The sequence below is a fragment of the Paramisgurnus dabryanus genome, chromosome 2, assembly GCF_030506205.2.
Source record: "Paramisgurnus dabryanus chromosome 2, PD_genome_1.1, whole genome shotgun sequence".
In the NCBI taxonomy this organism is placed as follows: Eukaryota; Metazoa; Chordata; class Actinopteri; order Cypriniformes; family Cobitidae; genus Paramisgurnus; species Paramisgurnus dabryanus.
This window is the reverse complement of record NC_133338.1, coordinates 56522139-56547682: the sequence shown is the minus strand read 5'-3', so window position 1 is coordinate 56547682 and position 25544 is coordinate 56522139. Positions and strand designations below refer to the sequence as shown.

At 39.2% G+C, this 25544-nt stretch overlaps 1 protein-coding gene across 3 annotated transcripts in view; it reads left to right on the top strand.

Annotated features, from left to right (window-relative positions):
• Window positions 1-25544, top strand: part of lrp4 (low density lipoprotein receptor-related protein 4) — a 111624-nt gene that overhangs the window by 69004 nt on the left and 17076 nt on the right. For all 3 annotated transcript variants that reach the window (XM_065261863.2, XM_065261862.2, XM_065261864.2), the window contains exons 5-25: window positions 913-1029; window positions 3214-3342; window positions 3700-3819; window positions 5603-5728; window positions 5820-5945; window positions 6025-6159; window positions 6367-6492; window positions 7852-8082; window positions 8599-8755; window positions 11132-11349; window positions 15790-15966; window positions 18461-18586; window positions 18993-19201; window positions 19292-19373; window positions 19454-19559; window positions 19640-19841; window positions 19958-20147; window positions 21668-21799; window positions 23890-24030; window positions 25164-25250; window positions 25361-25532. In XM_065261863.2, the coding sequence (XP_065117935.1) occupies window positions 913-1029; window positions 3214-3342; window positions 3700-3819; window positions 5603-5728; window positions 5820-5945; window positions 6025-6159; window positions 6367-6492; window positions 7852-8082; window positions 8599-8755; window positions 11132-11349; window positions 15790-15966; window positions 18461-18586; window positions 18993-19201; window positions 19292-19373; window positions 19454-19559; window positions 19640-19841; window positions 19958-20147; window positions 21668-21799; window positions 23890-24030; window positions 25164-25250; window positions 25361-25532 (3109 nt within the window). The remainder of the gene's footprint in view (window positions 1-912; window positions 1030-3213; window positions 3343-3699; window positions 3820-5602; window positions 5729-5819; window positions 5946-6024; window positions 6160-6366; window positions 6493-7851; window positions 8083-8598; window positions 8756-11131; window positions 11350-15789; window positions 15967-18460; window positions 18587-18992; window positions 19202-19291; window positions 19374-19453; window positions 19560-19639; window positions 19842-19957; window positions 20148-21667; window positions 21800-23889; window positions 24031-25163; window positions 25251-25360; window positions 25533-25544) is intronic.

Here is a 25544-nt window from a genome sequence, read left to right as displayed (position 1 = left end):
TGGAAAATGAGCCAATTTTCAAAAAAAGTGGAGTGTCCCTTTAGATATTTGTACTGAAAACAAGACAAAGATATTAAGTAATAAAGTAATTTTTTGCAGTGTGCTGAATCTTTGTAACCTGAACCTCTTTACGTTTGTAGCTTCTAGCACTAAGGCTATAAAGGGTTTTCACAGACTCTCATCTGAATAGATTTTTGATTTTCAGTGTCGTTTCAAGTTACATCCTTATTGACATTTTTATTATTACAGAAAACTAGATGTGACGGAAATGCTAAATAGCTAAAGGTCCTAATAACATTATTACACGAATCATTGGAATGCTTGATTCTTATTGGTCAGTCGCAACATTTTCAGGTTTGTTATTTCCAGTCGCTCAAAACGAATAGCACACAGTAACCCGGATGCTTCAAATCAGTTTGACAGGTATAGTTTAATATTACACAGACATTAAAGATAATAATATGACCATTATATTTTCAAATAATTAAACCGAATAGTGTGTTTGTGACATTTGAACGTCTTCTCTAATCTTAAAACCGAAACTAAACGGGCTTTCCTCGCGGAAGGTCTGCATTTATTAAAATGAGCTAAATAAAAAATGTCAAATCTATATTTAATGCTCCTTACCTTACTTATGAGGTAAATAACCATTTAATAACTATACATTATCCCTTACATAACCTTTTTTAACATTGAGCTGTTACTTTTCTTACATTCACTTAAAAAAAATCTCTTTTCTGAATAAGCATTACTTTTAATCAACATCATATAGACATTGTGAGAATTTGTTGTGCCACTTCTCCAAAATCCTCATTAAAACTGAGTCATGTGATCTTTGAATGTAATGTAATGTGATATATATGATGTTGGATAGGAAGTGATGCTGAAATGATGCTCTGTGTTTGTGTGCAGATAAAAGGAAATGTTCAGATAAAGAGTTTCGCTGCTCAGATGGCAGCTGTATAGCAGAACATTGGTACTGTGATGGAGACACAGACTGCAAAGATGGAACGGATGAAGAGAACTGCCGTAAGTCTGTGTGTGTGTGTGTATAGGTTTGGTGAGGTCTTTACCTGTTGTACCCGTCTAGTCAAACTTGCTCCTAAATGTTCCAGATGATGTAATGCCGCGGTCACACAAGACTTTCGTTCTACGGACTTTAATTCATATGCATGCATGCGGCAAACTGGAAACGCAAGCTCATGCATACAAAATTTTGGTGACGTGTGAATTTGTGTAGATGTGTGACCTTTTTCACTATTGCATAATGCTATTTTGTATTATTTTTATAAAGGCAAACATGACAATGCAAGCACATCAGGAACATGACGTGTGAATTTAAAACACAATACGGGCCTCGAATTTTGGTCCAATATGCTCCTGAAATTGAATTGGCGTGACCTTAAAATATATTTGGGAGCGTTTGTGGGAGTGCAAATAAATGTTGTGATTCGACCTGTTTAAATTTCTTTACAAAATGTTTGTATATACTGTGGAATAATTAGCAAACGTCTCAGTTTCATGTTGTTTATACAATCCAGGGACTCCGCTTCGCGTCGTGCCTAACAACGCCCCTTAGCTGTTATAAAATGCACTGGTAACACACTGCTTCTTGGGGCTTATTGCTTTTATAAAACGGTTACTTCATATGCATAACGTTAGCGGGATTTTATAAAATAAAACACAAATAAGTTGTAATTATATTAGTACAAATATTACTCTTCTGCCAAACAAAGTAGTTCCTCAGAATCAAGTGTGACTGAAACAGAGCGCAGTTCCCAACCAACACAGACACAGCAAAGATACAATGAAAATATGATTTAAGACTGTGGTGTTTATTTTATGATCAAATATGCTTGGAAGCATGCTTAACTCTTTCCCTGTCAGCGTTTTTTTTTTTAAAGTTGCCACCCAGTTTTAGTTTAATGCCTTTCAGAAAAATTATCTTATTTAAATAAATATAAAATTAAGATCGCCACCCAGATCGCCACCCAGTGGATAGCGGAAATATGAATTTGAGGTAGAAACCCTCAGGGAGCGTTTTCTCTTTATTGATGAGATGACTCAACAATATTTATTGGCATTTATCTGGATATCGCCATAATTGTGCAATTGTATACAAATAAAAAATATGATTAAAGACTGTGGTGTTTATTTTCATAAATCAGTACGAAGCAACAGTGGCGCAGTGATACTTCTGTAATGCGGTCTGAACCGTGGGTTTACCGTGGTATTTTATCACGGCTTAGAACGCGTTTCAACCAATCAGAATGAAGAACCAGAACTGCCCGTTTTATAATGTTGTTTTTATCATCCAGGGACACTAATGCATAAAGTTCATATTCAGAGCTGCTTTCAGCTTTAACGCAGATTTCATTGAGAAATACGATCGTCATGTAGACACTGACAACCCATGAAAATAAAAGTTTGTTAAATGTAATGAAGTTGACAGAAATCTATTACTATTGTATAGTAAAATCTACTTTTTAAGTTTACAAATAATGATTTCTTAAGTAATATAATCACACTCAAATGATTTGTAATTTTAAAATTTTAATTTAAACAAAGTTTTGCTATGCAGCACTTTGATAAAAAATTAAAATGCAATGTTTTGATGAAAATTAATTTACATTTTATGAATTCAGTTTATTAAACTTGCTGTTTGATAAGTGACATGTAATTAACAATTAAAGAAAATGAAAAGTGATAATGCAGAAAAAAGAAAAAAAATGGGATTTGTAAAAATTAAAAGTGAATTTAAAATAAAAATTTAAAATATCATTGAATGTTTTTTATAGGGCCCCATGAATATACACGTTTTAAGCATAGCTTGTTTAAAAATGGGCCAAGCCCAGGTCAAGCGTGAAATTGTGGTGCTCCTATAATTTTCAATGGATTTTACTGGTGCTCCTAACTTTTAAATTTGGGTGCACCAGTGCTGCCTACTAAAAAGTTAATTTCAAGCCCTGCAATGCAACATTTTAGTGCATGATGCATAATATCCGGTTGCTGCCCATATACACAGGGGCTGCGTAGAAACATTGCATGTGACTGTGGCATTAGTCTTTAAATCTAATGATGTGCACAGGTTTGTTTCTGTAACTGCTTGTTTGAGCTTAATGTAGCGCTACATTATATCTTCAGCAGGATTGAATGGTTCTCTGTGTTTGTATGTACGTGTGATAAATGAAGTTGTATAACGGCTCTCTGCAGCGTCCGAAGTGATGGCAGCCACATGCAGCGTCGAGGAGTTTCAGTGCGCATACGGCCGATGTATTCTGGACATCTACCACTGTGATGGAGACGATGACTGTGGAGATTGGTCCGATGAATCTGATTGCTGTAAGTTTTGCCTCTTTTCACAATCAGGTTTTATTTAAGACGTTATAGGATTATAGGAGAGGAAAAAACACATGGTTGTTCATGTCTAAACAGTGCGTTATGTGAAATGGGTTTTGTTTAGGAAAGCTGTCTGCTGTGTGCATGTGTGCGTACGTTGTGTGTTCACTTCACACAAGTGTTGGACCACCAGCGTAGAGCAGATGTTCAACACCTGTTTTGTTTTCAGTGTGTCATAAAGCATTACTTTAATAGAGGTGTATTCTCTCCACCTGTCCACGGTCCACACCGGTTTTATTTTTGGCATGCACTAACTTTTCAAGAGCATTATTTGCATTGTTGTGATTTGTTCTCATGCAGCCTCGCACCAGCCGTGCCGCTCGGCCGAGTTCATGTGTAGCAGTGGAATGTGTATAAATGCCGGTTGGAGGTGTGACGGAGAATTCGACTGTGACGACCAATCAGATGAAAGAAACTGCAGTAAGTCACATGATTATTGTACGTCTATGCCAGGATATAAATGTGTTATGTGTGATGTTTGCTGATACATCAGATATTTTGTAGATGCAATTACAAATCAATTAATTTATTGATACTTTATTACGAGCTTAGTTACGCAGTTAAATTTTTTATAACTCACGAATACAACCAAAATATTTAACATAACTGTTTAATTCAACTCTTTAAAAATGGCACAATCTCTGTCCCAATTGCCACATTTACAACAAACTAAGAAAAAATACACTTTTTTTATTAATGAAATAAATAATGAGCGAAACAATGTCACACAAATTCAAGCTTATGATGGCAACAGTCAAAGTCTTTAGTGTAGGGTTCACTGGAATTTGATTCGAGTAATTTCCAGGTCTGGAAAAGTATGGAAAAATATTTATTTTACAGACTTTTGTCCCCGTTTCGTTTTCTAAATATAAAATTAAGAATTTCTAAATGTATATAATAAATATATATTATACAACCATTTTTTCATGGCGTTTGGATGGTGTTTGCCAAAAGATCGTTTTTACACTTGATCTGCTGGAGGTCAGCAGTGATTGGTTGTTAGGTTGCAGTTGCCATCACAGCGCCCCTATCCTTAAATTGCTTGACTAAAAAACACCTGGAGTATTGTCCTTGATTTTTACATTTGAGTGTGGACTTCAGGGCAAACAACATGGGAAAATGCAAGTTTTCCGAGGGCTGGCTTGCCAATCCTAAATATAAAGTTTGTTTAGCCAAAGACTTAAAATTTTTGAAAATACAAAATAAGTCAGTGGTGTAGTTCTTAAAGGAATAGTGCACCCAAAATGAAAATTTGTCATTTATACACCCCCATGTCTTTTAAAACCATAAGACTTTATTATATTAACACAAATTTAAAATCTGATAGATTTCATTCCCTTTATTAAAGGACTAGTTCACCTCAAAATAAAAATGTCCTATTCAATTACTCACCTCAATGCCATCCAAGATATCCATGTCTTTCTTTCTTCAGTGAAAAAGTTTTTAAGTTTTTGAGTTGGTTGCCATCTTGGATGGCATTGGGGTGAGTAAATGATTAGGACATCTTCATGTTGAGGTGAACTAATCCTTAAAATATCTTCATGTGTGTTTCCAAGAATAACATTTATTAGTTTAGAATGACATGAGGGTAAGTAAATGATGATAGAAATTTATTTTGGGGTAAATTAATAACCCTTTAAAAATTGTGATTGCCTTTTATGACCTTAACAAACAAAATGCTAAATCAATGTTTTAATTTAGAATTATTTTATTTATAATTAGCCTATTGTTTAAACAGTCTTTTCAAGGTTGCAGCCTATCAATCATTGGAAAAATCTGTAGGGAAGTCTGAAAATTTGAGTCTGGAAAAGTATGGAATTTTAAAATGAAAATTGTTTAGAAACCCTGTTAGTGTTTCAGCTAGCAAAGGTTTTTTGCAGATCTGTTTGTCCAATCCATTTTCTAAATACAGAATATTTCCAAACCCATGATTTGCGTCCGATAGCTGTCACAACATCTTCTATCTCTTTCGCTGTGTTTTCACTGCTACAACCGTTTTGCTGACACTAGCAAACAAAAATAAATGAAAATGTGGAAATGGACACGCATAGTGTCATATCAAACAAATAAAGTTATCTCATATCGATATATTATGTATGGCATTGATGCATTATATCGTTAGAAATGTAATCGATGCATTGATCCACATCAATTCTGTTGTTTCACCCCTAATGTGTATTTCCGCTGTGATGTGTGATGTTAGGTACATCGATGTGCATGGCCGATCAGTTCCGCTGTATGTCGGGTCGATGTGTGCGGTTGTCATGGCGCTGTGATGGTGAGGATGATTGTTCTGATGACAGTGATGAAGAGGGATGTGAAAAGACAGGTGAGGTCACACGCCTTCATCTCTCGACTGATATTATACACACATAAATTCTTATCCGTTATGTTTCATTGTCTTCGTTCTGGCACTGTAGAAACTCCTCCGTGTGCTGCGGATCAGTTCTTGTGTGCGAACGGCCGCTGCATCGGTCAGAGGAAGGTCTGTAATGATGTCATTGACTGTGAAGATGGAACTGATGAACATCCGCATCAGGACTGCCGTGAGTCAGCGACATATCGCACGCTAACAAAAATTAACAAATATACATAATTAACACCCGTGTATGTTTCTGTTCATAGGTTCCAAGTCTAGTGAGGAAAACTGTAATGTGAACAATGGAGGTTGTTCACAGAAGTGTCTTATGTCACGAGGTTTGGTTCAATGTACGTGTCATACGGGCTACACGCTAGCACAGGACAGCAGGACATGCCACGGTGAGAGAACACAATCACATGACCGCAGAATGAATTAAATACATTATATGTGAACTCATGACAGAAATTAAACACTTGATGTTTTAACTGGATAACAAAAATATTGATGGAGTATTTTTTTCGGTTTGAGGATGATGTTTTTGTTACAGTCGTTTTCATTTATAAATGTCCCAAACTAACGGATGTTCTTCATGTTTCTGCTGTCAGATGTGGATGAATGTGCAGATGAAGGTTATTGTAGTCAGGGCTGTACTAACACTGAAGGAGGTTTCCAGTGCTGGTGTGTACAAGGCTACGAGTTGCGGCCAGACAAACGCAGCTGCAAGGCTTTGGGTGAGAATACAACAATATACATTTACAAATTTATCCAATGCCACCTATACAACACATAGACGATAATGGGCCTTCATGACTAATATTATAGTTTATAGTTTAAATGATTATTATGCTATTATAATAATCATAGTTTTACATTAAATAATGATGCGTTTTCAATTACAGTAATTTCTGACATAAATCTCTCATTTCCCTCTGATTGCAGTAGTAGGGTAGATTAAAGGGTATGGTTACAATTATGTTTGTGTTCCAGCACCAACAAAAGATTTAGGAAAATGTCCTGCTTGGCTAAATCTTGGACACTTTGGGACGGTTTCCCGGACAGGGTTAAGTCGGGACTAGCCCTTAGTTACATTAGGACATTTAAGTTGTTTTTTCAAACATAACTTGCAAAAAACAATTCAAGTGTGGATCTTGACACAAAACAATTGCACTGATATACAGTATGTTAAGATATGCAGGGTTCCCATGGGTCCTTGAAATCATTGAAAGTTTGTGAATCTGGGGGGAAAAAAATCAAGGTCCTGGGAAGTTTTTGAAAATATACATACATAGATACAGGTCATTGAAAGTGCTTGAATCTCTTTTATGCATAAAGTTCATAACTAAATTCTGGGGGAAAAATCCATATATTTCCCTGTGTAGTGTAGGATAATATCATACAAATTCTAGACTTTAAGCACACGTGCTAAACTGTTCACTTTAAATGCTTATATCTTCTGTATGTGAATGTTGATTCATACCAAAATGCTTTTTTGCATAGTTGTGTTTGACACATGAAAACGTCTCGGGTTACGTATGTAACTGTTGTTCCCTGAGAAGGGAACGAGACGCTGCATCTTCCTTGCCATACTTCCTGCTTCCTGTAACGCCGTCTTTGACAATATTTCAGATAGCGATATACTTCCAGGCTCCCGCGTCACCCTGTCTTTTTTTTGTTAAGCCTCGCTATTGGTTGAATTTGATATAAACATTCAGACGCACTTACCCCTGGAGGCGTCCCCAAAGTGTCACCGCAGTGACGCAGCGCGAGTTCCCTCGAAAGGGAACTGTAACAATGTATCTTTAAATGTAACACAATGTAACCTTGGTCTCACTTGAAATGTGTCCCCACATTCGAGGGTATTGGACCTGGAAAGTCCTTGAATGGTCCTTGAATTTGAAGATAGCCAAGGTGTGGGAACCCTGGATATGTCAGGGCACGATGGTTTTAAAATAAAGTAGCTCAAACTTGCATTTTAGTCTGGGACTAGGATAAGTCCTGTCCGGGAAACCACCCCATCATCTGTTTTAATTGTATATCATGAATCTTCAAGCAGAAATGTTTTCCAACTTGCACGTATGATCTGTTTCCAGGTCCAGAACCGGTTCTGTTATTCGCGAACCGGATTGATATTCGTCAGGTTCTGCCGCACCGCTCTGAGTACACGCTGTTACTGAATAATCTGGAGAATGCCATCGCACTGGACTTTCATCACAACAGAGAGATGGTGTACTGGTCTGATGTAACACTGGACCGGATTATGAGGGCCAGTCTCAATGGCAGCAATGTGGAGGAGGTCGTGTCCACCGGTCTTGAAAGCCCAGGTACGATCACTCATCATAAACTGGTGTATTAATAGATACATTTGCCTCTTTTCCACTGCTGTGGGTTCCAGATTTAACCCATTAACTGGCGCTGTCTCGTGAGCAGGACACCCAAATTTACTTCAATATTTTGAATGTAAATTTTTATCTCACAAAATTAAAAACATTTTAGCAGGAATAATAATAATGCAGTGACAGTAATTTATTAATTTGTGACAAGAGTATGCAGCAAACCGTTGACACCTAGTGGCCGTTGTTGGTAAAACCAATTAAAGTGTAACACACATCTAATTTTTGTATAAAACATACTTTATTGCATTCTTTTTGTTTATTATAATAAATGTAAACTGCCATAACAATTTTTTTATTTTAATATTTTCACTTCCATGTATAAATAATTTATGTCCGTATTGTACTGTTCCATAAGCATTCAGCTGTAAAGAGATTGGAAATGGTTTTGAGATTCAGAAGTGCTGACATCAAGCTCATGTTGATTTATTGCTCTTTTGGTCTCAGGTGGTCTTGCCATCGACTGGATTCATGATAAGCTGTACTGGACCGACTCTGGCACTTCTCGTATCGAAGTATCGAACCTGGACGGCACGCACCGGAAAGTGCTTTTGTGGCAGAGCATGGAGAAACCACGGGCCATTGCTCTGCACCCTATTGAAGGGTACGTGCCCGGACTGTACACAGTACATATAATCTGTCATTTGACTCTCATGCAAAGGTCCATTAGGCACTAATAGGAAGTGAGTTTTGAGACAAAAAAAGGGTTTGGGAACAAATTTTACATTTATAACATTTCATGTGTGATCCTGTTTTACAGCTGTCTAGTTAAAGTATATGACAATCATAAAGTCGATGGTGATCAGGGCTCTCAAAATCGCTAGCCCAACGTCTCGGGGCTATTGGGAATTCCTGTCGGGCTACCAAAATGTATCTCCGCCTTGCACGTTTTTTTTTTTCAGGCTACTTGTATTCATTACTGGTTACCAAAAATGTATGCCTGAAAGGTTCATGAAAGCCCCAGTCTTCCAGCCACAGTCTACCTCACTGTTGATTTATAAAATGCAATTAAACTGGGGATGAATTGAGGAGTGGTGCACTTCTGCGTGTTGATTAGACAGGGTGTTATGATTAAAAAAAAAAAATTATGATTTTTTTAATGATTTAAGGAGATGGAAAAGTCCTGGGACAAACAAAAAGCTTTGGTGTGTCGGTAGTTGATGGCCAACCAACTGCCTGAAGCCAGATCATAAACAGAATCATGGGGAACCAAACACGAAGCATTGCATTCTTCAAACTAGATTACTTGTGAGATTTAACTTTGTCATGCAAATTTTTTCCTTTTTGAATATTTGCAACTTGCGTGAAGACATGTTTGAGACGAATAGCGTGTTTTTGCGGCAATAACGTCACCCAATTCGCGTCATTCGCATTGCCTTGCACAAGTTCGCATATATTCATGTCTGTTGATTGACTTTGTTTGCACAAATTGTTGAATTCGCATTTGGTGTGTACGCCTCATTATACCACGAAAACAAAAATTTGTGACCCATGACCTACGAACACCTCTCTACTGCTACGTGGTCTTATGCTACATACACACCAAACGCGTAGCATCGCATTGCTCACTCTAGATTACTCGCATGATATAACTTTGTGTCATGCAAATTTTTCGCTTGAGTTGAATATTTTTAACTTGCGCGAAGGCGCGTTTCAGGCGAATAGTGCGTGTTTTTGCGGCAATCGCGCCGCCCAATTCGCGTCATTGGCATTGCCTTGCACAAGTTCACATTTACTCGCGTCTCTTGATTGACTTTGTTTGCGCAAATCATTGAATTCGCATTTGGTGAGTACGCCCCATTATACCACGAAAACAAAAACTTGTGACCCATGACCTAAGAACACCTCTCTATTGCTACGTGGTCTTATGCTACATACACACCAAACACGTAGCATCGCATTGCTCACTCTAGATTACTCGCATGATTTAACTTTGTGTCATGCAAATTTTTTGCTTGAGTTGAATATTTTCAACTTGCGCAAAGGCGCGTTTCAGGAGAATAAAGCATGTTTTTGCGGCAATCGCGCCGCCCAATTCGCGTCATTGGCATTGCCTTGCACAAGTTCACATTTACTCGCGTCTCTTGATAGACTTTGTTTGCGCAAATCATTGAATTCGGATTTGGTGTGTACATCCCATTATACCACGAAAACAAAAACTTGTGACACATAACCTACGAACACCTCTCTATTGCTACATATGGTCTTATGCTAAGTACACACCAAACGTGTAGCATCACGTTGCTCGCTCTAGATTACTCGCAGGATTTAACTTTGTGTCATGCAAATTTTTTGCTTGAATTTAATATTTTCAACTTGCGCAAAGGAGCGTTTCAGGAGAATAAAGCATGTTTTTGCGGCAATCGCGCCACCCAATTTGCGTCATTCGCATCGCCCCGCGCAAGGATGTGTCTGACCGCGTCTTTGCATTGACTTTGTATGTAATCTACTTGCGCAAATTGTTGAACTCACATTTGGTGTGTATGCCCCATTACAGTTTGAAGCGTCACTCATTTGAATACACCACGTGATGTTATGAATAATTAGGAAAAATGTCTTCTCTTTGGATAAGAATGCACAATCTCATAAATAATAATAATGAATCACAGACGCAACATCGTTGTACTTTAGTGATTTGCAACGTCACAGCATTTGACATTGATAAGAAATTGAGTTTAAACCCAGAAGATAAAAATATCACAAAATAGCTAAAAATGAACTTTTACTTCTTTTACTGTTAAAATGAATGTGCAATACAACCTTAGTGTTTCATGAAGCTTTAAAACACAAGATTATAGGACAATTGTACAATTAAATATCAATTCAGTAATTGGTGATCAGTGACTCTAGAAATGTGTGCAGGGGAGAACAGATTTTTGATGTGTTTAAAATTCATATCAAGTCTCTTACAATATCTTACTGCAAAGCAAATATATGTTTAAGCGTATAAATCATTAGTCTCACAATTTCTGTTTTACAGCAAGATTTATTGGACGGACTGGGGGAACATGCCACGCATCGAATACGCCAACATGGACGGGTCCGGTCGCAGAATAATAGCTGACACGCACCTGTTCTGGCCCAATGGACTCACTATAGACTACGCCAGTAACCGCATGTACTGGGTTGATGCCAAACATCATGTGATTGAACGGGCCGATCTGGACGGGAGGAACAGAAAAGCCGTCATTAGCCAGGGTAAAACACCTCATTTATTCCTTATCATATTAAAGACGACCTTTTTCAATTCTTCTAATGAAATCCATGATCATGGTTTGGTGAGTAGCTATATATCAAACGATAGTGGAGAATTAAAGTCATTATTACTTAGGGAGATTGTCCAGTTCATCACAGTATGATAGTCACGTCTCCAGCCAACCCCAGCCTCCTTCTTCCAGTAGTTGTCGGTTTTGTTGAATCAGTCGAAATGTTTGAACAGTCTGGTGTGATTTTCCATCATAATCTGATTTGATCAAGCATTTGCTAGGCTGATGATTAAGCGTTCCTGCCAACGGCGTCAATTTAATCCTGGTTTTAATTTTACAGTAAAGTGGGATTAACTTGAATCCTGTTGTGCCGTTACTTGGAAGTCAGATGTTTAAAATCACAGCATTAGCAAAATGAAACAGTTTCGTAAGCTCCTGTTGGCTTCAATGGCTTTTGGTGAATTCAGTGACATCACAAAAGCCTTTAATAAGCAGGTGACATTCGACCCCAGACTGTCACATTGGAGCTGTCCTTGGTTGTATTCGTTACATGATCTTTTGTATAATCAAATGCAATGCTGCAGACTGTAAAATACAGATGCAACAGTATTGCAGTATCAATATATTAAAATATAACTTTTATAATAATAATTATCACCTGTTTAAATGTGTCAGCCTGTTAAATGTGTCCTTTGAATCGTGGACAGTAGTCAAATTGAGGTGTTTTTTTATTTTGTGAGTGTCCGAGTTCTCAGCTGGATCTGATCCCAGGTCTGTTTTATTGCCAACATGTTTGTAGTGCAGTGTAGACATCAGACAATGAGATCTGCATTCATTAGAAATGATTAGAAAAGTGTTTTTTTTTTCTGGAGCACAACTTTACACCAATTCAACATGTCATTGTATTGAAGTTTAGTTTAGGAATTGAGCAATACCAGCGTTATGAAAGTGACATTTGCAGTCAAAACTTGAAATGTGAATTCTCAGAGAGCTATATCGAACCATCTGTTTATATTTTCCTAAAGCCCTGATGATATAGTCCAGACATCAGAAAAATATCAGCCTATACTCGTGTTTTCTGTTTTAGATTGAGAAAATAAACATACATTATGGATGTGACAAATAAAGACTTTTTTTACTTTGTAGGATTTCTGTGAAATAAAATGCAAACCAGAAGCAATAATACCCAACAAATGAAGAAGGGATGGGTTTTCAAAGATTATTTAATATCTATTTAATTTCTATAAATGTTTGTATGCGCGTTTATGAAGAATGAACGTTATAGATGTGACATTTCTCCGGTATGGACATGTCATGACAATTCTGAAACATGCACTTGCTATAGAAAATAATGAAAAAAAGACATTGCATAGGTATTTTAACTACAAAATATTGCCATCTGAGAAATCAATATGGTTTAAACCTGGTTTATGTTAAGATCAACATTTGCATGGATTTGCTCAATTGTGTTTTTATCATGAAAATTTGGGCTGTCATACGATTAATTGCATAATGTACTTACAAAACAACAACATTTTATGTCATTATTGTGTATATATAAATAAACACACAAACATCTATAAACTTATTTTTTTTTATGTTTTTTAAATATATATAATATAACATATATAAATCTATATATTTACAAGAATTTGTTTGTATTTATATAATTATACATAATAATTACACACACATATATTATGCAAACACAAACTTTAATTTTGTATGCGATTAATCACGGTTAACTCTTTTCCCATTGAGAAGTTAATACGTCAATTAAGAGAAAACACTCTCCTGCCAATGACCATTTGGTGGATAATCGGTATTTCCGCTATTATCCATCAGGTGGCGCTTTTACACAACTTATAAAACACTGAAGCATCCACTGATCCAAAAACAGTAAAAACTCTGTGTATGTTTTGATAATCGTTCTGAATCTCTATCAAATTATTTCAGCTTTTTGCTCAAAATTTTGTATTTTTGAAGAAACTTAACTTGTGCACATATTTTACATAGCTGAAGTTCTGTGACCGGTTGGATAAACTATTTAGACAAGAATTACAAGTTGATCAACTTTTTTCCTTCAAAACTGATCATAACTGTTTTAAGTTGGTTACATAAAAATGTAGACCGGTTTCATTTCAATCCAAAATGTAAGACTGATTATCTCTAACTGATTACTAGTTGGTCACACTAGTTCTTAAGAAACAGTCTTAACTTACCGGCTATGTTTTTGCAAACGGCCCCTGATGTTCCTTTTATGCTTTAATACAAACACACACACAGGCACACATCACACACACACACACACACACACACACACACACACACACACACACACACACACACACACACACACACACACACACACACACACACACACACACAGGCACACACACAGGCACACAACACACATCTGGAATAAAAGTGCTGGCATCTCAGTGTGTGGCTTTATTTACTTTCTGCTTTTCTGCACACAAGAAAGAAAGATGAAGTGTCAGGGTGAGCAGGAACACAATAGCTGCACCTGGGTAAGGTGGGAGGGTTTATATCTGAAAATTGAGCTCTTAACAGAACGTTCCTCACATTGAGACGATCAGCAGAACTGCAGCTGGTCCTGCAGCTTTAGGGACACCAGCATCGTCACGATCAGGGTGCACACACATAAAACAATCATCACATGAGCTGAGAATGATGGTGCAGAGAAAAGAGATACCAGCAAGCAGAAAGAGCACATGACACACCTGAGGTGGAAACAAAAGAGTGGTGAGGTGAAGAGGTAAACTTCAGCCTAACTTGGCTTCTCTAAACTGATAAGATCACCAAAGAGCCCTGCTCTCTCCGGCTGTACACCTGGAGCCTGGGCGGGAGGGGAGCGTGTGTTACACACCTACAGTATTTACTGATATAGAGAGAAGTTAAGAGATTTTTAATGTACTCCAACCAGGTCCTCTTCTTTACATTTCTTGAACTTGATTGTCTTAAACATCTTATAGCATTTCAGTCAAGGTAAAACACAAAAATCTTTTGTTTTACTTCGTAAACTTCATAAGAAATAAGGATGTGTTTTTATTAGGGTTGCAAAGGGACGGAAAGTTTCCGGACACTTTTCATGGGAACTTAATCTGGAGAATTTATGGCAATAATTTGGAAATGTATGTAAACTATATCATATACAAATATAAATAAACATTTTGTTTGGTCATAAGCAGTCATGCATGCAAGGAAAGAAAAAAATGACCACAAACTTTTGATGTGTAGAGTTACCACAAACTTTTATTTTAAATAAATTAAATCAAGTTAAATAAATTAAATTAAATAAATCTGTTTTTTTCCTTTTTTATTCTTTAAAGAATCCTGATACTTGTGCTCATCAAGCCTGGATTTATTTGATTGAGAATCCTTCAAAAATCATTTTAGTAAGCTGCATGCATGTGAATAAGGATGCAGGTTGGGTGCAGGTTGTTTATACATTGACCCGCGCATCACTGATTCCCGTTAATTCCATATATTCCCGTTAATTCCCATATATTCCCGTTAATTCCCATATATTCCCATTAATTCCCATATACTATATTACAGTTAATTCCCATTTATATTACCATTAATTCCAGTCTTGAAATTTTTTGGAATTTTGCAACCATAGTTTTTATTTATTTTTTTTAAATCTTAACCAGATTTATTTATAAAAAGAAAGCTATATGTGCCGGTCTATCCAGCAGGGTAATGTGACTATTACAAGACTAAAAGTTTATTAAGTGAATAGCAGTAAGCGATAGACAATAACAAATGAGAGATGAAAGTAAGTGAATCTATAAGAGTGTGTTTGCAGAGTATTGACAGCATGCTTTATTCATCTGTAGTCTTATTATTACACCCATTTCCAAAAGAAAAGACGTTTGATTTCAAGTCACTTTGATCATCTGTACTCCCTTTATAGTTTTATATTTACCATGAATAGTTAGCGGACTGAATGTTCTGGAAGAAATGATTGTTATCTGTGTATGTGCAGTGGCAGTCGTCCAAAACGAATCAAAGAGATTCTTTATATTTACAGTTTGGATTATAGACATTATTAATAATAGGCTAGCAGAAATCACTGTTTAACTTGTTCATACAGTAATCCTCTGATGTGGTTTTGATTTGAGTTAAGCTTTTATATTCATTTAATCTCTTGAAATACTCTCGTGCTGAAGTCATGTTTTGTATTTATGTAAGACATCATCCTTACCAGACCAATGTGAGACCCACAAAGAGTGAAAATGCTGTATTTTCAAATGCAATATTTTTTAATATTGTTTTTTTACTGATTTGTACACTTATGTGAGCATACATACTGTGTTTCTATTCCACTGTTGTTGTTGTTTTCTATTACAATCCTGCAACTTTACCGTTCTGAACCCTGTCCTCGTCTTTCTATCATCTCTCTCAGGTCTCCCTCATCCGTTTGCCATCACCGTGTTTGAGGATAATCTGTACTGGACAGACTGGCACACCAAGAGTATCAACAGTGCAAACAAATTTACTGGCAAGAACCAGGAGGTGATCCGAAATAAGCTGCATTTCCCCATGGACATCCACACGCTGCACCCACAGAGACAACCTGCAGGTCAGCTGACTACAACTTGCACTTTAGACAAGATACTGTATACTACTGCACAACATACTGTATACCACTGCACAAGATACCGCACACGACCGCACAAGATGCCACATACGACCACACAAGACACTGTATACCACCGCACACGACCACACAAGATACCGCGCACGGCCGCAACAGATACCGCGCACGGCCGCAACAGATACCGCGCACGGCCGCACAAGATACCGCACACGGCCGCAAAAGATACCGCATACCAATGCACAAGATATGACATAAGCCCGCACAAGATACCGCACACTACCGCGCATGGCCGCAAAAGATACCGCGCACGGCCGCAAAAGATACCGCATACCAACGCACAAGATATGACATAAGCCCTCACAAGATACCGCACACAACCGCACAAGATCGCACAAGATACTGCATACGACCGCACAAGACACCGTATACCACTGCACACGGCCGCACAAGACACCGCACACGGCCGCACAAGATGCCGCAAAAGATACCGAATACCAACACACAAGATATCGCACACGACCGCACAAGACACCGTATACCACCGCACACGGCCGCACAAGATACCGCACACGGCCGCACAAGATACCGCACACGGCCGCACAAGATGCCGCACAAGATGCCGCACAAGATACCGCACAAGATATCGCACACGACCGCACAAGACACCGTATACCACCGCACACAGCCGCACAAGATACCGCACACGGCCGCAAAAGATACCGCATACCAACGCACAAGATATGACATAAGCCCTCACAAGATACCGCACACAACCGCACAAGATCGCACAAGATACTGCATACGGCCGCACAAGACACCGTATACCACTGCACACGGCCGCACAAGACACCGCACACGGCCGCACAAGATGCCGCAAAAGATACCGAATACCAACACACAAGATATCGCGCACGACCGCACAAGACACCGTATACCACCGCACAGAGCCGCACAAGATACCGCACACGGCCGCACAAGATATCGCACACGACCGCACAAGACACCGTATACCACTGCACACAGCCGCACAAGATACCGCACACGGCCGCACAAGATGCCGCATACGGCCGCAAAAGATACTGCATACCAACGCACAAGATACGACATAAGCCCGCACAAGATACCGCACACAACCGCACAAGATCGCACAAGATACTGCATATGACCGCACAAGACACCGTATACCACTGCACACGGCCGCACAAGACACCGCACACGGCCGCACAAGATACCGCACACGGCCGCACAAGATACCGCGCATGGCCGCAAAAGATACCGCATACCAACGCACAAGATACGACATAAGCCCGCACAAGATACCGCACACAACCGCACAAGATACTGCATACGACCGCACAAGACACCGTATACCACTGCACACGGCCGCACAAGACACTGCACACGGCCGCACAAGACACCGCACACGGCCGCACAAGACACCGCACACGACCGCACAAGACACCGTACACCACCGCACACAGCCGCACAAGATACCCCACACGGCCGCACAAGATACCGCACACGGCCGCACAAGATGCCGCATACGGCCGCAAAAGATACTGCATACCAACGCACAAGATACGACATAACCCCGCACAAGATACCGCACAAGATCGCACAAGATACTGCATATGACCGCACAAGACACCGTATACCACCGCACACGGCCACACAAGATACCGCACACGGCCGCACAAGATACCGCACACGGCCGCACAAGATACCGTACACGGCCGCACAAGATGCCGCACACGGCCGCAAAAGATTCCGCATACCAACGCACAAGAAACGACATAAGCCCGCACAAGATACCGCACAAGATCGCACAAGATACCGCATACGACCGCACAAGACACCGTATACCATCGAACAAGATACTGCACACCACCGCACAAGATACCGCACACGACCGCAAATGATACCGCACAAGATCGCACAAGATACCGCATACGACCGCACAAGACGCCGCATACGACCGCACAAGATGCCGCATATGGCCGCAAAAGATACCGCATACCAACGCACAAGATACGACATAGGCCCGCACAAGATTGCACAAGATACCGCATACGACCGCACAAGACACCGTATACAACCGAACACGACCGCACAAGATACCGCACACGACCGCACAAGATACCGCACACGGTCGCACAAGATACCGCACACGGCCGCATAAGACACCGTTTTGCAAACGGTTGTGGGTTTCATTCCTGAGAATCAATCATGCTCATAAAAATAAGTACTGTGTACATTGAATGCACTGTGATTCACTTTGGTTAAATTGTTTGGAAAATGCATACATATAAAACTAATTTCTAACATTTAAGCTTTTAGCTCAAAAGCTCATCAGAAACTCAGTCAAGTGTGTCCAAACATTGGCCTGTAGTGTAGTCTATGTGTGTTCAATTCGCAAACGTTTAAGAAAGTAAAATGACATTCATTTACATTTCTTCCATTCTTTTGCTTTCTGTAGGAGGAAGAAATCACTGTGGAAACAATAATGGGGGTTGCAGTCACCTGTGTCTGCCGAGCAATAAGACCTTCACCTGCATGTGTCCTACAGGATTTAAGAGGGTGGACAAGTACAACTGTGCTGAGAGTGAGTCCAGCTCTATACAGACTATTACTAGATGATTGTCCTGTTTACCTGCTCATTTACACACCTGATGCATATTTTGCATTTCTTTAGGTTCATGACAATGCAATGTTCAATGATTAATTGATTAAAAAATCATCAGTATTTTGTAAATGTTTAAGGGCAATTTATCAAACACAAATATTCTGGGAGTTTTTGATCTCATCTTGTAGCAGATGTGCATGTATTCCAAATTAAACTCTGAGCTATTTTATCTAGATTTTAGATTAAATGTTTTGCATGCTAAGTGGGCTTGTAAATGTTGGTTTGTTTGTTTGCCTGTATAATCTTGAGTGTGTATCTGTACTGCTGAATCTAATTCACCAATGAAGCGTGAAGGACTGACAGGAGACCTTTGGTCTTTGATCAGGTCTTGACAAGTTCCTGCTTTTTGCCCGAAGGACGGACATCCGACGAATCAGCTTCGACACTGAAGAAAAGATGGACGATGTCATTCCTCTGGCCGACGTCAGGAACGCTGTGGCTTTGGACTGGGACTCCAGCGAGCGTTACATTTACTGGACTGATGTCACCACAGACTCCATCAACCGAGCAAAATGGGATGGAAGCAAACAGGAGGTTTGTGGAAGTTTAAGTCGTGACCCGGCCGGTGTCTGATTGCAACCTCAGTTCTGATGTACTTGCTCTGTTCTGTATTTGTCATCACAGGTTGTGGTGGACTCAAGTCTGGAAAGTCCCGCAGGTCTTGCAATAGATTGGCTTACACACAAACTCTACTGGACGGATGCAGGTGAGATCTGTTTTCCTCATCTACTTTCAATACTTCCCATTATTCACGTCCATTACAGAAAATGGATTCGTCTCTTTTAGGCACGGATCGGATCGAAGTTTCAAACACAGATGGAAGTATGCGCACCGTGCTCATTTGGGAAAATCTCGACCGTCCCCGGGACATCGTCGTTGACCCGATCGGAGGGTACGCCAGATATTGTAGTCAAAATGATGAGTTACGACATTTTGAGAGCGTGCAGTATATTGTGTTTTATTTCCTCATAGATTCATGTACTGGACCGATTGGGGTGCGAATCCAAAGATTGAGCGTGCAGGTATGGACGCGTCTGACCGCACCGTTATCATCTCAACCAACCTGACCTGGCCTAACGGCTTAGCAATCGACTATCAGACAGAGAGACTCTACTGGGCCGATGCCAGCGTCAAAACCATTGAATTTGGCAACTTTAATGGATCGGGCAGACAGGTACACACTGCATTTCTGTCTTCATGATATCCCCTGATTATCTTTCATCCCAACTTCACTAAATCACTTAAATATAAAATAGTTTGCAGTTGTTTCATTGTTGTCTTTTATTCAAGGTGTTGATTGGCAGTCATCTGCCGCATCCCTTTGGTTTGACTCTACATGAAGACAGAATTTACTGGACGGACTGGCAGTCCAAGAGCATCCAAAGTGCAGACAAGCTCACGGGTTTAGATCGAAAAACACTCGCTGAGAACCTGGAGAACCTCATGGACATACACATGTTCCACCATCATCGAACTACAGGTAAATATTAAACCCATAGCTGGCGAAGCTCTTTTTGTATGGGGGGGGGTGAAAAGGTGATGTACATATCAAATTAATATAAATCTGGTCATTTTTTGTCTAGAAGCCTAATCTTGGTCTTGCTTGAAAGAAGACATGGAAGTGTCTGGATGTGAAAAATGAAATAAAAAATTTGTTACAGCAGTTTATATTTATTGTAATACATTAAAATAATACACATTTTTTATATTTTATACATAAAATTATCACAAAAAATGAGGATTTGTTGTACTGTGCGTTCACACCAGACGTGGAAGAGGTGGCAAGCATGAGTCATTTACATTAAGTCAATGCATAGACACGAATAGGCATCATGTGGCGCGGTGCGGAATGCATTGAAGGTGCGGCCCGCGCAAATTGAGCGTTCCGCAGAAAAAAAAAGCAAGTTGAAAAATCTGAATTTTGGCAGATATTCGCAGAAGCCCCTACCATGACATGAATTTCTGCGTGAATATCTGGAATGACTTGAATTTCATGCGCGAATGAAGCGAGTAAACCCCAAATGTTCAAGCATCCAACTATGTGGATTTTTGCCGCCTCTACACTTTTAGTGGTTTTACCAACAACGACCACTAGGTGTCAGCGGTTTGCTGCATACTCTTGTGACAAATTAATAAATTACTGTCACTGCATTATAATTAAAAATACATTCTAATGTTGTGTTTACACCAGCTGCGGTAGAGGCGGCAAAAACGCGCTATTCACCTGTAGTTGGATGCTTGAACATTTTAGTTTACTTGCTTTATTCGTGCGTTAAATTCTAGTCATTCGAGTCATTCACGAGGAAATCCGCGTCATGGGAGGGGCTTCTGCGACTCTGCTGAGACTCCGCGCGCTTTCTGTAATCACGTCACTACTACAGCAAGGTCCTGATTGTTTAACGCGCCGCCAAAGTTCAGATTTTTCAACTTGCATGTTTCCCGCGGCAACGCTCAATTCGCGTGGAGCATGCCGCAGGATGCCTAAACGCGTCTTTGCATTGCCTTAACGTGTAAATCATCCATGCTTGCCACCTCTACCGCGGCTGGTGTAAACGCAGCATATGACCTTTCCTTCAATGTATAATTTGTTGTGATAAATTAAAATTTACATGCAAAATTTTAAGTAAACTCAGGTGTCCTGCACACGGGACAACGCCAGTTTAAGTAAATTTAGTACAATTTACTCTTAACATCTCCGCTGTTCGTCTTCCTATTTACTCTCTTTTCAGATCATGAATGAAACTTATTCTTACTTTAAAGCTTTGTAAAGTTTTGGCATCCATATTTTTTCTGTTGGTAACCGAACGCACATTCCTGACAGATGCGGTGTTAGAGAAGAATGTCGTCTGTGCTGTATCCAATGTCTGAGGTTTTAAACACCAGATTACCTGATCTTCAGTCTCATTGATGCATTATTATCTGCCGAAACACCCAGAGGCCTATGAAACCTGAAATGTGATTGGCGACTCTCTCTCACCCGTGTTTGCTCTCTGTCTAAAGTCCAGACGCCGTGTTCGGTGAATAACGGAGGCTGCAGTCACTTGTGTCTTCTGTCACCTGCCCCTAAATCCTCGAGCTGTGCCTGTCCCACCGGCATCAACCTGCAGGCAGACGGGAAGACGTGCACTCACGGTAATGTGACTTTAAGTTCACGTCATCACGTGTCACCCTGTGCCCCCCTGGATCATCTCAGATATCTAAGAAAACCTCTATAACTCCAGCATTCAGTGACATGTAATAAAACGGCCTCAGGTATTTACTGGAGGGATGGCAGGTGGTCGATCTTCTTTGAAACTGGAGTCTGGATCTGTGCTGCTGAAGGGAGTTCAGGGGTCACAGTAATGACACGTCAGTCCTCATGACTTCATGAGCTTCATATTCACTGACCTTGAGTTCTGTCTGTTAGTGGCTTCCATATGCATCTCTCATACTTTGAAGAAACACTTCTGTTCAAACGATTAGAGTCACTTATTTATTATTTATAGTTTTTTTAAAGAAAATTATTTAATAACACATTTATCATCTTCATTGTATTCACTTTATCTAGAATTAGCAAAAATGTTTGCTTGTCATTTTATTTCTTGTCATTTTATGCTTCTCAAAGTCTTAACTTCTAATGAAGGAGTTCACATCTATTCTGGACTCCTTTTCTTATTATTTCTTATATTTTCTTATGTATTATCATGCACAATATTCTATATAAAAATTAAGGGCCAGATTTACCAACAGCTCGCACAAATGCCTATCATGCCGCTAAAAGCTACTGTCAGGAAGATGCACAGAGAATTTTTTTTGCTGATATGAGATAAACATCGTATTGCATTTGTCGGAGTTTTGCTTTCAGTTGCAACATTTTTGGGAGGAGATAACTTAAATGAATCAAGTTACTAAGGTTTATTAAGGTTTGCCCTCATCAGTTGACTGGTATTTGAGCCATTTATTAAATGCACAACAAAACATTGTGTTGTAATTGTGTTGGTCATTATGGAAATGAAATGTTGCACCTGTGTTATGCAGAAATTTCTTGAAGCATGGGGCGTAACGAGATGTCAAAACGAGATTGTTGTTGACAATATGGTTGTCCGTATAGACTCTTTTCGAGATAGCCGTTTAAATTGTAGTGTGTAATAGTGATGTCCCGCTTTTTGAAATGATTTGTACCACCCTGCAGCACTGTTTCTATTTTTACAACTCACCCCACACCCATTAAATAGATATACTAGACATTGTAATGTAAATGAAACCAGGCTTTATTTCAGCCTAAAAGTGATTGGAAACACTTTAGATGACAAACTGACAACAACATACGCTTAGGATAATGATAAACATAGGTGATAAACATTTTCAGCATTTACAAAGCAGCATTTGTATTATCTATTCATAAACTCTCAACCTTCATTTTCCCCGCACCTCGTCTTTCATCTTCATGTCTCTGTTTGTTATGTTGTTGTGGCTGGCAGTGCGAGCTGCTTGGCGCTTTTGTGACGTGAGCCAAACGGTTTGGAGAAATCGCGCAAGTTACTTAGCTACGTAAGCACGCATTTTTTAACCTTATTAAAGAAACTAAAATAAAAGGGAAAATATATATTCCCAAATATTTAATATAGGCTATATGGAATTGCCTCCCACATACATGGGTTTTCAGGGCTCCAGACTAACTTTTTTTCACTAGGAGCACTGTGGCCCCCAACTGAAAATTTTAGGGGCACAACCAGAAAATTTAGGGGCACACACTGTAAATTTACTGGTCGCACATGTGCGACTGGATGTAAAATTCAGTGGCACACTCTCAAATTTTGGTGGCAAAATGCCACCATTTGGTGGCAGTCTGGAGCCCTGGTTTTTTATTTAGTTTTTAATGACCCGCCCCTCAAATAAAGTGACAATTTCCTAACCTGACTCGCGGGTACTTCAATAGCTCAGATTTCACAACATTACGTTTTTGACATCTCGCGCGGCTCTGTGTGATTTAGACAACGTCAAGTTACGCTCAGTCCTGTTACGCCCCTGTCTTGCGGTCCGCACACAAGACCCATCTCGAAATTCCTAGTCACTAAATTTGTAATGAAGCAATATGTTGGCACGATTATATTTTAGCTCTCTTTTTTTAACCATTGTGTATATAAGATATATTTTGTGTATTATTTGTTTGTTTTGTATTTCTTTAAAAAGATATTTTCACAAACACTGAGATAAAAATTTCGTTTTTTGTCATGTCACAGGAATGAACAGTTTCCTCATCTTCGCTCGTCGGACAGATATCCGTATGATTTCTCTGGACATACCTTACTTTGCTGACGTTGTCCTGTCAGTCAGTACGTCCATGAAAAACACAATTGCCATCGGGGTGGATTCTGTAGAAGGTTTGTGGAAATTCACACTTGTTAATGCACATTTATATTTATTCTAATGGTCTTTGATGACAGTAAATGTTTACTCTTTTTCTAGATAAAGATATAGCACAGATGTTGCCTTTGTTATATTATTTAATGAGGTATATTATTGTTTTATTAAAGAATCAAATAAGTAAGCACAATAAATGTTCATTTTAAGAGCAGTTTAATATTCCCTAAGTACTGAAAATAATTAGACACAGTGTGAATATACACTGATCCTAATAAAGTAAAACAGTTCTTCATTCGTGAGCAGAGAGTAATTTTCTCTTTAATATTATTGATAAATGAATTAGGTTACTGTACCTTCAAGACGTGAGAGATCTTTGCAGTGTCTGTGCACGTGCATTGGGCGTACTCAAGTAAAATAAAACTTTAAACTGTCAAAATCATGAAGATGCAATGTTCGCTATAGATATATGTATGTAATATACGCTGTTTGATGGGGATGTGAAGATGCATGTAAGGACTGGAGCTCACACTTAAAGAAATGCACATCTCTATGGCAGAGGGAGAAATCCAAATTTGCAGGTCGCACATGAGCAACTGGTTGTAAAAATGCTTTCACTGCGTAAAAATGGACCCACATTCAGGAGCCCTATGATAACAAAAGTAAATTGAAAGATTGGTTCATGAGATCTGCAAGTTTAGCGAGTACCGATCGAGTCATTTAATGCAATTATCGACCAATCTATGGCCGATCGATCGGAGCATCCCTAGTATACATTATATCTGTATGTCGGCTCTCTGGGATTAAAGCAATTTGGCTTTACAAGCACCATATACGAGTTGAGCTTCAGAAATAATTGCTTTTCTTGAAGCTAATTGGTTAATACAGAAAATCACAGTCTAGAACTGACAGGATTTGAACAGTCTTGACGTGAAACATCTGGTCAACACATTGATGCTCAGCGCATGAGTGGATCAGTATAGTAGATTTTGTGTGTATGTGACATAAGGAACTGTATTATCAAGTATTTAAGGCCAGGCTATACTTCATGTCATGGACTTTATGCATGATTTTTAATAAAGCACTGACTCTTGTAAAATATTACATCATTAGAAAGCATTATGATGAATACAGTATTGTCATGATCCTGCAGGTAAAGTGTATTGGTCAGACAGCACATTAAAGAAGATCAGCAGAAGCAATATTAATGGTACAGAGCATGAAGAAATCGTCTCAAACGGTAAGACAACACATCACAAACTACAGTTACACTGAAACTTACTGTATTTACTTCAGTTCTTCTCCCTCATTGATGTTTAGATGAATCTGAAGTTGTTTGTGTATCTTCAGGTCTGGTAACCACTGACGGTCTGGCCGTGGATTCGGTGGGAAGGAAGATTTACTGGACGGACACCGGGACGAATCGCATCGAGGTGGCCAATCTCGACGGCTCTATGAGAAAAGTGCTTGTGTGGCAGAACCTGGACAGCCCGCGTGCTATTGCTCTGTACCATGAGATGGGGTAAGTGATTCA